This window comes from Aptenodytes forsteri, unplaced genomic scaffold (genome assembly GCF_000699145.1).
Source record: "Aptenodytes forsteri isolate BGI_AS27 unplaced genomic scaffold, ASM69914v1 Scaffold188, whole genome shotgun sequence".
Classification (NCBI taxonomy): domain Eukaryota; kingdom Metazoa; phylum Chordata; class Aves; order Sphenisciformes; family Spheniscidae; genus Aptenodytes; species Aptenodytes forsteri.
Window position 1 is genome coordinate 1,440,892 of NW_008794371.1, and position 17,270 is coordinate 1,458,161.

Sequence of the window (17,270 nt, forward strand, 5' to 3'; positions counted from 1 at the left end):
TTGGCACAATTATGTAGTTTCATTATTCTGATTCACAGATACTGAGTGAAACTGTTGCTATGACTACTTTTTCTGCAACTGGCTCTTTTGCTAGTACCTCAAGAAAAAACATCTGCCAATATAAAGAAAATATTTGCTCTTATGTTGTGTGGTGGCCAAATTCTCTTTCCTTTAGATGTGATACATTAGAAACCAACACCACCTTCCACACTGCTACATGCAGAATAAGGACATATATGTTTACTGCAGAATTCAAAACAGTTTTTCTTGAGTTTAAGGGAAAAGAAGAAACATACTATCAACATTCTTTATGGTTATACCACGTTAGGTTTACAGATTTTCTATATAACTAAAAACACAGAATATAAAAGTCTACCCATCGTAAAAAGACACTTGCTCAAATGTACCATGGTATAAGAGTGAATACCGTATTTAAGCCCACTACCAGTGTCTGAAAGTCATTTCAACTTCTCGATCTCTAGACATAATTTTTTTTAAACCATTTTCTTCCCCATTTCAACAGACATGACATACCAACAACTGCCACATCAAAATACAGATAAAGATTTGACGTTGTTAACACATTACAAACTAGGGCTCAGATCCCTATGGTAACAGACGGGGCTTGCGGCTGCAGAAGAGAAAGCTATTACTTTCATTCAGTCCAAGAAAAAAGATGCAGAGTTTAATATCCACACGTATGGTAAGCACACATTTCAGAGTCTTAGTTCCAGCTTGTTCTTAACAGCTCAGTGCAATTGTAAACCCAACCCGCCTATCCAACCCTTCCCCAAGAGCTCCCTCCCTCCCCCCCAAATCCAGGAAAACATACAGCAGTTTCCAGATAACTTTGTGATCTTCTCAGAGTGGAGTTAAAGCAGACCTACAGAACAAGGAGAGCAGGAAGTGATAAAAATAACATACTTAACAGGAGTATTTGCATGTTGCTTAAAGAACTGTAAACAGTGAAAGCCTCAAGTCAATGCTGCTCAACCTTTACACACCCATGTGCACGCAACATTCAGCAAGACACAATGAAGCTGCAGAAATTCTATAAACCGGTATCTCTGGGGACCCAAGTGCTTTAACCCTTCTACTGCTAACACACAATCTCTTTGAAAAAAATCACAACTTAGTACATTTCTAGAAAGAGAATTACAGTACTGACTTTAAAAACAGTTTCTAAGGCTCAGACTGAGTCCAAAAAGGCCTCTGATTGGGTTCATTCAAGCTCTTACGTTTGGACTGCATGAATGCAGCATAAGAATGATTGCAGCAAGACGTCCACAGGTAATTTCTACATTTATTTTTTATACCAAAAAGTTATGTGCAACAAATAGAATTCGTACATATTTACATTGGTTTACCTGTTAGCAAAATTGTATCCTAAATCTCCAATAGAGAATCTCTCAACCTACATTGATAAAAGGAACATCTGCCCAATGACTCCATTTAAATGGATGTTTAATTTGGAGTTTAAAGCACTAGTAATAAATAGTTGATGGAACATACTATACAGAACAAACACCTAATATTTAGGCCATGCTTAATACAGTTTTATGGTAACAGAATACTTCATCTTTTCTGGACCAGTTTTGTCTAGATCACATTTAAACAACATTGGCAGAACCAAAGCTATTAGATCTCTCTGACTTTAGCCCATATAAATTAGGAGCATCAAGTGCTGCCTGAAGCACCTCACCAAACTTTTTGAGCAATCGAGAGACTCTGTACAGCAGAAGACAAATGCGTACTACAATATGCAGAAATCTCCTAATGAGAGAATTATTGTCACTTTAGATAAAGGTGGTAGGGAATGTTTCATTGGCCTTAGCATTGCAAACACTTTACAGTAAGAAACTTCAAGAATGTTCATTTCCTAAACGAGACTTGAATGCTTCGTTGGCCTTAAGAGTAGCAAGTACCTTACAGTAAGAGGATTTCAGGAATGTTTAGTTCCTAAGCAGGTTTGGGGATGAGGTTCTTTTGCCTTTACAATCCGCTCCTCCCTGCAGAACTGAGAGCCGGGGTGGGGGGGAGCCCAAATTCAGAACCACTGTTTGTAAATTATGAATTTTTTCCCCTCCGTTCTCATGAGTGTTGAAACCACAACCAAAAAGGCCTCTGATTGGGTTCATTCAAGCTCTTATGTTTGGACTGCATGAATGCAGCGTAAGAATGATTGCAGCAAGACGTCCACAGGTAATTTCGCCAGACCAGGTATTATTTACTAGCTTTTACCCATACTCTACTCTTGTATCCTCAGGATTTCTCAGAATTTGCCTTCGGATTTGTAAGGCTCAAATTAATAGCAACCACACATTTGCCACAATACTTGTTTTGGTTGGGGGCAGTTGCATGAAGCACTCATCAGATTTCCATCACATTACTAATTGTAACCTGAGCCATTTTACTGGAAGAAATACGCTGTTTCTATCATTGGGAGCAATGAGGAAAGAGTCAAAGAACTGGAAGCAAAAAGGTCCAAATTTCTACTGCTAATATTATTTTGCCCTTTATTCAGGCCAACTGCATTTCTGAAGCACAAGAGAGAAAGTAGAAGAGTTACGGCCATTTCTAGCAAATCACTTCCAGTAAAAAGTAACTGCAAGAAAAGCACACAAGACAAGAGAGTTCACAATTAAGGATCAGATTTGCAAGTTCGTGCACAAAGTGTAGCTGCAAATTCTTCCAGAGACCAAACTCAATTTCCATTTGATCCCAATGGGCACACAAACAAGGACTGCAGACACGACTGCTGAAAATCTGGCCCTAAACAATTTTACTAAACAAACTGAATTAACAGACTATGCCCACACAGACAAGCACAAGACACAGTGAAGTTAGTCAACACCTATACTTTCAGCTGATGGGGCTTTTCTCCTTTTTACGGTGTGCACTACACCCAGAAATTGGACCAAGTAATCACTGATTAGACTTGTCTCCATTGCTGCTTGTTCTGAGATATTAGCACTGCGACTAACCATTTCAGGCAGCACGTGTTCACCTCTTCCTTGGATGAAAAAGATGCACTCCTGTGATCTACACTAAGGCATCAAAATAAATCTATACAACACATTAAACAGTAATACTGCCTCAAGGCTTGTAAAAGAACAAAGTAAAACCTCGAGGGACCAGTTTAACATCATTCACTCCCCTCATATCAAAGTTCAAGGCATTTGAGAGACAGAACTAAACATCAAGACAAGCTTTAACTATACTCTGGTCAATACCAAACTCATTTAATGAATTGTTGTCTAAAACTGTTAGACAAGAGGGACAAGTAATTTAGTGTTACATGCAACAGATGTTACTCATACCACAGAACTCTATACATAAAAGCAGTTTCCACCTACATCCTCGATACAAACCAGAAGATTACTTCAGTAGTAATTTAAATACTATTTTGTGAATTCAATCTAAAAATTCTATTTTCTCTACGGAACACTGTATGTTTCACAGTCAAGGTTATCCTCAGCAACTTAGTGTTTATAATCCACTTAGCCATACAACATAAGTGTCTCTGACATTCAAGTTTAAGAAAAACATCCTAAAATTAGTTAAACTAATTCTTTAAATAAATGGGTATGCAGTTGGAATTCTTCATATTTAGAAGCTGACAAGGGCAAAAAGCAGCACAGCACCAATTACAGAAAGTAGCTGAACCTATACATTTTGGTGTCACAGAGTCTGAAACACAAGTATTTTACTTTTCTGAATCACATCATCAACGTTCTATCGGATTGATTTAAGTTAACTGCAACAATATTGCTACCACTTCTCAGTCTAAAAACTAAAATAGATCTCTTAATACTCTTAAATCCCCAGCAGGTTTGCTGGGAATTTTGTTTGTTTGTTCATTTTTAAAGCAAGGACACTTCTGCCTGCCAAGTTCAACACAAAGTATTTGGTTTAAGATTTTAAGACAGAAGGCACTTTTAACATTCAGCCTTAGAATACTGAGTGCAGAAACAACATTTACAAATTTGTTCCTTTGTTTAAATCTGCAGTTTAATTTTTTTTCAATTAGTTATTAGAAAGAGCAATGATAGCACTATATCACATTTCATTTTCAGGAGCATATTTACTTACTTATCCCGCTAAACAGGTTGCCCTTCCAAGGGATCTTATGCGTGTCAGGCCTAAAGTTCATTTCCCAATATAGCACAAACCAAAGATCCTGACGAAGATCAATTAAGTAACTGCTTCTTCAGTGCACTACTTGGTTATCCCACTCAGTCAGTGGTTTCCACTGCAAATTGCAATTCTATACTGCAGCATTCATATAACATCAAACATTAGTAACACTGGCTGTCTGACCGCAGTTTAACAATGAAACAGCTCTGCATGGAAATTAAGTCCTTTCAAAGAACATTCTTTGATACACCAACCCCCAATCTGCATATAATATCCCAGTGGCAGCTTTCGATTGACCACATTAAACTATTTTCATTCTTTACAGAAATTAATGAAGTTGTGGTTTAATGAACATACTTCAGGTTTCAGCTTTAATTCCATTTTTGTTACTGGAGAAAAAAAAAAAAACCAAACATGGAACAAAACCCAACCATCATTCTTGTGAAAGCACTAGCAGTGAGTGCAGCAACACGGTGTTCTCTATAGAGGCCACTTCTTCCATCATGTCAGTCGACTATTAGCTGAACACTCTGACAGCTCCTAGGCTAACAAAACTGATTGTACAGCGAGTTCTCCAGGGATGAAACCAATATTTCTAGTTTTATTTACAGTATAAGTCCTAGTCAAACCTAAGTCCATCAGCTAAAAAAAAAGTAATACACATACTGTAAACATGGCAACATTAAATATGGTAATGCTAGTCTAGAATATTTAATGTCATCACATCTTGTTATACCTGAATTTATATACAGGATATTTTATACCAAGTGTTACCCACTTCACAAGTGGAGGGGGAAGAGAGAGAGTCTAGGTTTTGCTGTGGCTAAAACTCCTTCAAAGTAAAGTTAAAGCTTGTCTTGGATTGTATTAGAGCTTTCTTTCATAACCACATTTAAATTGAAGATTAGCACAAAAAAATTATCTAGGGCCCCTTCAAATTTATAATTAAAAATTCAGTTATGATTCTCAGGGAAAGTGTCTGATATGGAGAATAAAAAATTACTGCAAAATAAACTTAATGGAAGTTGGGTCTTCAGACTGTCAGTCAAAAGTTCAAACAGGCGTTATTCCTGTTTGGGTTGGAGTTGCCGTTTCCAGGCCTCGTTCAAATAAACTAGTCGTTTGTAGTTGATGATAAAGAGAATGAAGTTCAGCAAATATGTGATGACGCAGACAATGCAAAATTCCTTCAGCACGAAGTACAGAATGTATGCCAAGTACAATGACCCTACTACAGACACTATGGAGGATGTCATGAGGATTAGAGCTGCTACTGCACTTGCTGTCATACCTGCAACAAGAGAGAGAAAGTTACTACTGCTGCTCTCATTCCCCCCTTCCACACAAAGCAAAAAGCCTAAGCACTCTAATTCAAACTGAAGGCTACTCAGCAAGTTTGTATTACACAAAAGTCTGTTTAAAATACCATGAGTTCAAGATGGCTGACAAATCGCTATTTGGAGGGGAGCTTCTAGGTTCTGTACGACAGTCCTTTGATAAGAAGTATGTGTAGTATTTACCATCTTCCGTATTCCTGAGTTATGGGAAAGTTACAGGTTGGTCAAGTTATGTCTATGAATATTAATAGCTTTATAGCAGACCATAGAGTTACAAAGAAATATGCATACATTACACTTCATGCACTTTTTTTGCCTGCTATCTCTATTACTCCTGCAAAACTTATAAATTCCAGTTTTATTTCCTCTCTTTTCTATCATGCAATCCAATGCTAAATATATTTAAGTGAAAATACCAGTTCAGCAACTGCCTTGATGCTTATATTATTAATAGCATAGGAGGAGAAAATGCAATTGCTCTTGTTATCAGCTGGGTTTTTAAGCCCTTTGGACAGATGTATGATTAGACTGGTGCTAAAAAAAAAAAGATAACATCACATGCATTTATCTGGTCTCTTGCAGATTGCTCAATGTATAAGGCACTCCTCTTTCATCACCACAGACCTGTTATATACTTTAGGCTCTAAACTGAATTAATACTTACCAAGTAGCATTTGTAGTATATAAAACACGAGCCCAAAAACACTGTTTGACTGATTCATTGCACTGTCCTTTCCAAAGATGGAACCCAACAGACCGAATCCTCGACCCCATCTGTAAAACAGTGAAACTAATTAACTTTTTTTTGGGCACCTATTGCTTTACATCAGTATTTTCAATTCATCACTGTTGGGAAAAAAAAGATAGATACAAACAGGACTGTAGTGGTCATGTCAGAATATATGAGGTTCAGGGTTATCTTGGAAAACCAAGCAGCTTGCAACAGGGGGTGCATGAGGTATGATTTTATCCCACACATTGCTGATTGAAGTTATTTGACATGGCAGAAACTACCAAGTTAACACAGTTGCAACTTCACCAAATACTATGTCTGCTTCCTAGGGTTGTAGTTTAAAGCTCTTTTGTCAAATAAACACTTCTTTCCTCCAACGATAGCTTGGAGGGAACAACAGTTCTCTCCACCACAGTAAGTTGGACACATGCTTACTATACAGCTGAGGGAAAATGGTACAACTTGGTAACTAGTTGTTACCAGCTCTGCCAGCACTTACCTCACTGGCATCAGAGCAAGCAAATCAGAACATATGTTTGCGCTTCAGCTGCTCCTGATCAGCCTAACACCTTAGGAGGAACCCAAATCCGCCAAGCAGACAAGCTGGGGATGGTACCATAACAAGAGTCACACACCTTATTCGTTAGAGCCCTTGCACAGTGTGACATTTTGAACTAGCACCTTAACCACAAAGTACTTTCAACTTTTTAGTGATAAGGTAGAAAGCAGCACAAGCCCTACAAAACTGCTGCTGCAATAAGCAGGGTAAAAGATTAAATCAGCAAATGTATTTGTGCTAGAAACCATTAATTTGATGCCCTAAGGCAGACCATGCCATTATTTGTGACCACGCAAAGTGAGGACCTTATTTATTAGTGTCACTTGAAAATACGAAGAGAAGTTAACACTGCTTCAACATGCAACTGAATTCACTTACAAGAGAACATTAGGATATCTGCCAGCATGTCTTTGGAGCATCAAGTCAAGCACTACATAAATGTAAGGCTAGGTTCACATTATCAGGTTAACTGTCACATAACTATGTTAAAAAAAGCACAATTCCTCACTGCTGTTGCAGCAGAAAACGCTAGCATGCTACATTTATGCCAACAGAAATGCAGTTTCAGAATAGCTTGTTGTACTAGAGGCAATGGTTCTACTAAACCAAGACACAGCGTACGTTTGCTCTCTGCACACTACAGAACGTTGCTGATATACTTCACCATACATCAAAGACCAGTGAAAGGCTACCACATTACAAGCAGTTTCCTCACACAAGAAGGGTACCACGATAAATACAACTTAATACCACCTCCAAAATACTTAATAATCTCACAGCCATTTGTATAGTATTTTCAAAACATATTCAAATTAATCATTTTAATTCAAACTTAGTAACTGTCTGCAATTAACTATTATACCCAAGTCTTGTGCTCTTCTCCCCAAGAAACCAAGCAGAGAATTAGGTACCAATTCCTAGAAAGCATATTTACTGCATAAACAGTAAAAAAAACCAAACATACTTTCCACTGGCTTGGTCTCAAATCTTGTAAATGACTGAAGTGAAACTTATGTGCAAATATAAAGCTTCAAGCCACCATAGAAAAGACCGATGCTTGCTTTACCATGGGAACAATGCCTTGCATCCCAGAGCTGTGAGGGGTTAGAAAAAACAGTGAACTGCTTGTGGGAGCAGTGCAATACTGCCTCGCTCCCTGCAGTTATCCCAGTGCAAGTTTGGGGCTATGCAAACCATGGGGGACAAGACTGGTTACACATCCTCCCTGCAGCATACGAAGGCCAACAGTCCCAATTAGCGTATGGTGTAGTTTGTAGGAGAAGCAGTATCAAGGATGGATGGCAAAGATCCAGAAAAGCAGCTGTACAGATGCGAGTGCAGCACTTCACAGCTAAGGGAGCCACGCTTCCAAGAGGGAGGGGTTTTAAAAAAAGACCAAACACCATGCAAGAATACATAAGCAAACATTATAAATAAATACTTCAAGTTCCAAAGAATCTCAGCTATGACGAGACTTTCCTCCCACACACTGAATGTTATCTGGATTCTAAGTGAGAACTGTTTATTTTTCAGCCTTACTTTGATAAGATGGTCACAGCACATGTAACAATTGTCTCATGTTGTCCAGCTACCAAACGCAGTATTAAAGAGCTAGGCAAATATATTAAAGGTATCATCATTTTGCATTTAATAGTCTATTTTTATTTTTCTGTATTACCACATTTATAGATGCTTCAGCTTCCTATCCACAGGTGCAATTTACTGTTCTAGTCTCCAAGTGAGAATTCTTTATAGGGTGACATTAAACTCTGTTTGAACACACTCAGACTTTCCTTACCGAGAGACTAAACAGCATAACTCAAAGTGTGCCTAAGTCTGTGGTTCAACATTAGCCTAGCTCAAAGTAACTGCAGGATGCTGAATTCCTACCCTCTCCCTGCCCTAGCTGTATGCACTCACTTCTTCTGATGCTCATGAGATCCTGTCGTGTTTGAGAGCAAACTCAAGCTTAAAACATCAGAAACTTTAGACTACAGAATCTGACACTACAGTTATTCTGCAAGTGAATAAAATGTTGCTAATGGAAAGATAATGAGTTCAAGCCCTTCCTGACAGTCAGTGTCCCCAAGTGATCTGTTCATAGCTGCAAGAAGGTCAGAGCATGGTGAAAGCTTTTTCCACATGCAATAGTTCATTAAGTATCTTGTTGGCCTTGTAGCAGCTTTAAGGACATCAAGTATTAAATTTCAATCCATGGAGTACAGCTCTCACTCGCATCTTATTCCACACACTTCAGGACTGCTAAGAAGCCTGTGGTTTAAGACGAAGCACTTTTTCCAGCCTTATAAGATTTGAAGTGTGAGGAAGTTTTCTGCATCAAACTGAAAAGCAAAATATTTAGACTTCATATATTTCTATTTCCATCTAATTTCTCTACTGAAGAGGCTAAATCATCTCCTAGTTCTAGCAAGGAGGTCCCAAAACCCACTAAAATGCACAATGAGCCAAGTACTTTCGCAAGCAAAAGGAGGAAGGAGGAAGACTGAGTATGATAATCTTCCTTCTCACACCAAAATCACACTTGAGTTATGGTAACCTTAAGAGTCTAAAAACATATGGCAAACAAATAGCAAGAAGAAAGATTGCAATCCTAACAACAGAATAAACTCCAAGAAATAAAACATCAGTAAAAAGGACTATAAACTGCTCAGAAGTTCTTCACAGAACTTGCCTTTCTTTATAAAGTATATAATTTACAAGAACTATTGTTAACTCGGATCAATTTTTTGGATACAGAATGCTAAGTAGAATGAGCTGCACTAATTAAAGAGTTGCTTGCACAGCAAGCTAAAAGCATAGTCCAGCATCACCAACTTTTTCCTGGTACTGACTTGTGGCCCCCCATCCCTGAAGCAGTCAAGTGTTCTGTTGTGAAAATCACGCTGAAGTCACCCTGCATGATTCAGAGCACTATGACAAACGTGTGGCAAGCCTACTTTGCCACACCCGAGTTTCACTCCTATTAAAAGAAAAAAAAAACCAACCCAATCTGAACTAACTTCAAGGAAGTTTTAAAATAAATCTTTAAGACATCTTCCTGTATGTTTCAAGTAACTCAAATTCCCTCTCTGTTCAAGATGACAGCCTGCTTCACTTCTCATTTGCTGGTACAACTTTGAATGTTCTTTAAAAAGGTTTTCAGAATAGTGATTCAAGAAATCCAAGACAAAGTGTTTAGAACTGTTCATGTAGTTTCCCAACATCTAAAATTGAATACTACAGTGACTTTTAGTCCAATGTGCATTCCCTTTTATCAAAAGGAGGTCTTGAAAATTATTATCCAACCTCTAAACAGTGCCCCTTTTGGTTTGTGATATTTAACAAAGCTCAGAAGTGTTGCATTTTTAGAAGTTTAAAGCAGTATTTGCACTTCTTAACAGGAAGACCAGAAGAACGGAGGTCATTTTGATCCACAAGTGACATATCTCCAATAAAATCTTATACTGTTAAATCATTACCTCTTTTGCACAATTATGAACATCCTCTATGTTCCAGGACAGCGTATTATGGGAGTACACTTTAAACATTTTAACGTAATTTACCAGATGATATACCACTGGCAGAAAGGCAACCAAGAGAACCTCATGCATTACACTCAGTATCTCAGTCTTTTTAAAGGACAAGTAAACAACCTCCATGTTTAACAAGTTAAAAGCTGTAAGAGTTGTCAGTATTAGCTCAAAAAGCAACAGAATTCCAAGCCTGCCAAACACAACAAGTCAAACAAACAAAAAGCATACATTTAGCCAGGAGTCAGATTATCAACTCATCCACTCTCTGTAAGAAATGCTACACTGTTTTTTCTAGCCAAGCACCCCAATTCTGACAGTTACCTGCAGGAGATGTTTTTAAGGGCTTTTACAAAAAGATTATTCCCCAAGATGCTCTCCTTGACCTCACCATCATTAAGTTAAGAATCAGTTTAAGAAACTTCTGAACTGGGGTTTCACCTGCACCAACATGCTCAGTAGCCTACCTTGAGGCCTTCCTGAATGTCCCTAGATGCTTTCTGAACACGTACTTCTGACCCCCACAACATCCCCCAGTAATGAATTCCAGAATCACATCACCTCATTTTCACTTGGCAATCCTTAGTTCTCATGTCAAGAAAAAAACTAATGTATATTCATTTTAACATGAAGATAACCATACTAGGTCAGGTCAAGCCCGGCTAGCTTCAGTACCATGTCTCTGACATCAGCGAGTAGCAGATGCCTTGAACAAAGCACACATATACTTCCCAGTTCAAATTCTAGTCTCCTAAACGTGTAGTTGAAAACGCTATCAAATCCTTCAGGAGACCAGATTATTAAATGGCATGCATGATTCAAAAATCTGAGGACACTCTGCATTTGTGCAGCAGCAGGTTTTCCAACACATTTCTCTCTCTCAATTTTTAGGTTTGCTGCAATGAAAAGGGCAAACAACAGTAATAACAAAAGATTGTCTTTTCAGAGAACTGTAAGTAAAGAGCTCAAGTTCTGTTTTCTGAGTAGTAGTAGCTTACTTAAAACCCCTCATTTCAGGATTATTTTTCATCCTATAAGCATTATTTTGTTATCAACAGCAAGCACCATTTACCACTTTATAACCCTGAGGAAACAATACACATTTTCTAAAAAAAGCCTACACTTGGCAAGTGATATGCACATTTCTTTAAGTGTCATCTGACTTCTGAGATAAGTTACAGTACAGAATGAAAGCTCTCAGGAGGGGAGTAAAGCTGGCCTATGCTCACACATGGCTTTCAGCAAAAAGCTCATATAGAGGTCAAAGGATCTGGAGCGTGTTAATACTTAGCAATGTTAAGAAACTTTGGTTGCAGCTTCTTTACAGCTTCACTAGAGGATTTTGGATTAAACCTAGTTCATGGTTACAAGGTCGCTCAGGCCACTCTAACAGTTTTAATAAATTAAGTAAAAGCCTTCAATCAGAAGCCACAAGAAAGAAAGGAGATTAAAAATTCCCATTTGTAGCCTTGCCAAGAGTGCTCAAAAATTTTGATTCACTTAATTTCATGTTTAAATCTATTAGCAGTATTTACCATAAACAAATGAAGTTTTGTTCTATATATCCTACAGCTCTACCTCAGAAACAGTCTGAAAAAATCTCAGTGTCTAGATCAGCAAAATCTCAAGCAGACAGTGGTTAATTATTTTATAGCAGTCTTTACAGAAGCACTGGTTATTCAAGCTACAAGCCAACAGCACTGTATTGCTTTTATATAATTTCTTCTATTAAGCAATCATAAATGACAGCTTTCACTCTGTGAAATTTACCTTGCATCAGGCAAAATAATTTTCAGCCCTATTGCAAATTCCAGTCAAGCTAGAAATGATATATTTATGAAATATTTATGAAAAGCAAAAATACATGTGCTCAAGATCAGATCACTGTAAGGTTGGAAAAAAAAAACCCTCATGTAGCTAGGGTACTGCTGTATTTTATAAAAAAAGTGCCTCAGCCACTACGTATTATATCAGCCTGAAGTATAAAGTCATCAATTTTCCTTTAAAAAGATGAGACAAAAATCACTTGAACTATCAGTTTCTGCTGCTTTGGGAACAACTTGCTTTAGAACTAACAAAGCTGGTTTTCTATAAATGTTCCTGAAACCCCTTCCTTCCCCAGCACACAGAATAACCAGGTCCCTCCCAGCGCACACCCTCCAGCCTCTGCACCCTGCCTCCCCACTCAAGTCCATTCTCTATCAGCTCTGTCTGAGTCCTATTTGCACATGCGCTGCCTGTCTGGCTGGCAAACCAATGGGACAGGTAACCTTAGCTCACCCGGCAGGTTTTTTTTCCCTTCAGCAGAGGTATTACTTTGAGTCCCTCTCCCCTCCCCTTTGGCACTGAATCTGTTTCTATAAAACTTTAGTAACTTGTATCCTTTGTTAAATTTTGCCATAAAAAAAATGAAAAATTATAAAATAAATGACTAATACACAACACACAAAGGCAAAATATTCTCAGAAACCAGGCTAAAAAAGCAAGCTAATACAACCTTTCTTGGCCTCAAGTTGTTTGCGCTTTTTTGGCTCAGTATTCTTAGCTGTAAAACTTGTATCGCACTCATCTAGCTACAGCTATGCCAATTCACCATCATCTTGAACCCGCAGCACTCCAAATCCTGCTGAAGCAAAGTGCTTGACACACTAGATGGCTTCTGCCTACACTGATTTCCCCCTGCCCAATCAAACTAGAGATCTTCAAACCTTCCCTCACACAGCAAAAACAATGAATCTCTGCTACAGAGTAACTGAAAAAGCACCATTACACCTGCTACCTAACAATTTGCAGACCTCAGAAATAAACAACCAATTTTAAATCACAGGATAGATTTTTATCTCGGTCTCAGGAGACCACATTTTTATGTAAACTATTTCGATAGCCTAAGAATCACAAATATGATTCCTGTTGAATGACCACCAGCTGTTCCACATACTGCCCTTCACTAGTTTAATCAAACTTCTATCTTTTTCTGTAGTGAATCGAAGATGCCTAACAAAAACAGTAACTTGGCTCAGGTTAGAGAAATTACTGACTAGCAAAGACTTACAAAACTAGTAAAATTTCAAAAAAGCACAAGCATCATTTGCCTATGCTGGTTCACAAGAATGGACTAAACAAGCTTCCCCTTTTATACTACCTTTACCATTTCTCACCTTACATCAGTCACTAACAATTGCAGCTGTCAACCTCAAACATATCTGTATACTTGCTTGCAGGTACAGCAATAAAAAGAATGCTGGGACATGAGGAACTTACCATTAATATGAAAGATAACTGCTATATAATGTTCTTAACCTGGAATCAAGCAAACTTGAAAGACATCAAGTTTACAGGAACTGCCCCACAACAGAACTGAATGGGAACCTGCAATATAAACATCAGGTTAAGGAGAAGGTCAGAAGTTTTCTTCCATGTCCCATTTCCTTAGATAATGGGGTTGTTCTTGTCAACTTGATCTCTGTTACGGTCTGCACTCTATAAAGATGCACCAGAACAATAGTTCTGGCAAGGCGTGCTTCACTGAAAAACCAGCACTGGTCAAAGTTTTAACTGCAATATCTTACAGCATAACTGCACGCCCGCTCTGCAGAGAAATGAGCTCTACGCCAGCATAACATAGCATAACTTACACAACATAACGCTGAAGTACTATGTCACAAGACTAAGCAATTAAAACATAACATTTACATAGGTCTAAATTCACTGTAAGTGATTTATGAAGGTGAGCAGACTTAAGATAGCTAGCATGAATGACCAAAGGGCACACACCGCTGTATATCTTTATTTATAAATAAAGACATTCTTGCCACTTAATTATTCTCAAATATAAGAGAGCAATTCACTTAAAATATATAGAGCAATTGCCAAATGAAAACATTAGGTATTTCCCTAATACCTTCCCTTGTGTCTTACCGGAAAATGACAGTGGTCATTATACAGTCCTTAACTGTTTTTCTTTCTAAACTATTTCGTGAACCTTCCCCATGATAAAAGCTTGAAATATGCTAATATATTCAAAATATATTAATATTTTGAATAAGGGATACTAGGAAGGTATCTCTCCAACATAATCTTCTGGATGAGTCAGTCTCTGATATAAGATTTTCCATGCTCCTCCTTCTGCATGCTGGTCATCTTTACAACATTTCTGTTCTCATTGTTGTGCCAATACCAGATTTGGCTTAAAAGCAAGACTTGGAAATACTAACAGCTTATTAGTGAAAAAAAAAATCCTCCCCAAAGACCAGAACTTAGTTCCAAACTAACTCAGCTCAGGGAACAATACACTAATTTATTCTAATTATTCTATACAGTTAAAATTAATCCCAACACCATGATGTGCTTTTCGAAGTTCAGTCCACTGCTGGAGTCAACACTCGAAATGTGAGGATCGTTACATTCCAAGTCCCATTAGTAAATCTAGCTTAAATAAAAAGTCACACAACCGAACAAACACTCTAGAAGCCAGTAAAAGCCACTAAGTACAAGTTTGTCACCCATTTAACTCTGCAGAGTTAACTCTGCTAATCAGCTAATCAAATAATTTGTGATTGCCAGTGTAATAGCTTAATGAGAAAAGAAACGGTTGAAAGTTAAATCTGCATCACACGTGAAAATGCTGGAACACCGTATTTGAAACTCTGCTATCTCAGTGAAATCTAAATAGTAGTTAAAAGTTCCTTTTAGAAATCAAGTTTCAGAGAAACTTTGGTGACATGTGGTAGCAACAAGGAACGTTCAGTTGGACAGAGGGAGAGAGAATGACTAACGGATAGGGAGCTGTGGCAACATGGAAAATAAGATTGATTTCTTTCAATGTTATTCTTACTTCAAAGTTTAATAACTTGCCCTCTTGTCTTAGTTTTAAAGCAATACTCCTTTTTTGTCTGTGTCCTGTACAGCATTGAAAGCACATTCTTCTCCAAATATGGTTTGACTGAACAGAACTTGCATGCTCCTTTTCCACAAACTACTTTTACCACCTGCTCTAATTATCGTGAGCTATCCTGACATTTGCAACACTTCAGTCTTCAAGCATGATTCTCCTAGCAACTGCCAGTGAAATTTTAGTTGATTTTATCCCTAACTGTTCATATTATTGTACAGAATTCCTACAGTAAAGTATTTACAGGTCTTACCATGGCATACTCAACATTTCAGCTGCAGCATTACTAATGAACACTGTAATTACCAAGCATTATTCTATAATTAGAAATACCTAAAGATATAATTGGAATTATTTTACTTCTTCAAAGTGGTTAGTAAACATGCATTAAAACTCTTACTTCAAATTCCCTGTCTCAATAGCAGCATTTGCAATAACAATAAAAAGCTAATGAAGGACCAATTCTATACAAGAACAGACTACTACAAAGGCCACTTAGGTGCTTAAATGCCTGTTATTCTCTTTTTACCTCTATAGCTGTGGTAAAATTTAGATTACTGACAATACTCACATGGTTTAACCTCAGTAGCCTATGCATAATTTTAATTTATAAGTTTAAGTTATCTGGCAAGCTTATTGAAGTCTTCTTCCTGTTTAGATTGAAACTTCTCATTTCAAGACACTTCTCTAATAGAGACATGAAAAAGCACCTTCACAAACTAAAGATTATCTGATGACAGACAGAAAAGCAGAGTTAAAGCCCTTATTCAATCACAAGAGCCTCTTTTCAGACATCTGTAGATACACATCTCTTTGTAACATAACACAGTCCCACTCCTGTCACCACAGAAGTGGTTTTAAGACTAAGAGTCCCCTGTATGTTTTGCCTAAACAATTTAACCAGCTTCCACCTTGACAGAGTATGGGCATATTCTCCCCCATTGGCTTGTTATGATAACACAGCAAGTACCTTTATAAAAACCGTGACAGCTTTTATGCAGGTTACAGTGAGAGGAAAAAAAAAAAAATCTCAAGTACTCATGCAGCAGAAGGCACTAACATGATAACAACAAAATTCTCATTTAAAAAAAGAAAGCATTTAATATATACTTTTGCTGAAGAACCAAACCCCTCCCGTTCCCAGCTCCTTACTGGTGGATACTTTTGCATATGTCTTCATATGCCTATATATATATATACACACACACACACACATATATATGCACAGAGCCATTTTAAGATTGCTGACAAATCATCTTATTTCTTCAGCTGAAAATATGCTTTTAGGAGAGTTTCTTAGCTAAATTACACCTGAAAGTGTTTCCTGTAGCATGTTTATACTGGTAGCACTCGTAACTATACAGCAGATTAAGTCTTTTCATTATTGTAATTCTAGTTACTTGACAAGTCAAGCTAGCAGCATATTAAAATTTATACACTGACTCTCCTAACAGAAAGAGGAACCACTGGCCTTTAGAAAACAACTGCTAAAGTAATTACTGACAGGAAACCTGTAAAATAAATCAAGATTTGGACTGGGCTTTTGCTGCTGAGGCATACAAATCTCTCTCAAATTAAACACTTCCTCTGTATCATGAAGACAGTCTTCTGTGCTGCCAGCTAACATTATAATGAAAAAGCAGTTCAGATACTCCAATTAAAACCACCCAAAGCCAATCATCTATAATTGCACGTTTATGTTAGCCTCAACCACTAGACACACCTACAGCATTTTACTCTAACGTGCATTTGCCACTAAAATGCCTGTCACACTAATTGCCATTGATTACAACACAGAAATTGCGGGTGCCTCACCCTCCAGCCCGTAGTGATCCCCCAAAAAAGTCGTCCCACGCCAGCCCTCCAGCGAAGCGGCTGCCTAAACCGGGAGCCCCGACACCCCCCTCCTCGGCCTGCTCCCTCTCTATGGCCCCCAGCACAGGCCCAGCTGCCCAGCCCTCTCTGCGCCTCAGGCAAGCCCTCCCCGGGGCCAGCCCCGGTCCGCAGCCGCAGACTCCTGCCGCCTGTACGCTCAGCCAAGCCCGCCCGCCGCCGCCACCCCGCGCTGACAGCCACGCCGGAC

The 17,270-nt window shown here is 38.2% G+C and overlaps 1 protein-coding gene across 1 annotated transcript in view; it reads right to left on the reverse strand.

The window, feature by feature from the left end:
* Nucleotides 1-944: 944 nt before the first annotated feature.
* VKORC1L1 (vitamin K epoxide reductase complex subunit 1 like 1) overlaps nt 945-17,270 on the reverse strand; it is a 19,571-nt gene continuing 3,245 nt past the window's right edge. The window contains exons 2-3 of the mRNA XM_009287681.2: nt 6,139-6,248; nt 945-5,428 (exon numbers count right to left, since the gene is read on the reverse strand). Coding sequence (XP_009285956.1) covers nt 5,202-5,428; nt 6,139-6,248 — 337 coding nt within the window. The 3' untranslated portion in view covers nt 945-5,201. The remainder of the gene's footprint in view (nt 5,429-6,138; nt 6,249-17,270) is intronic.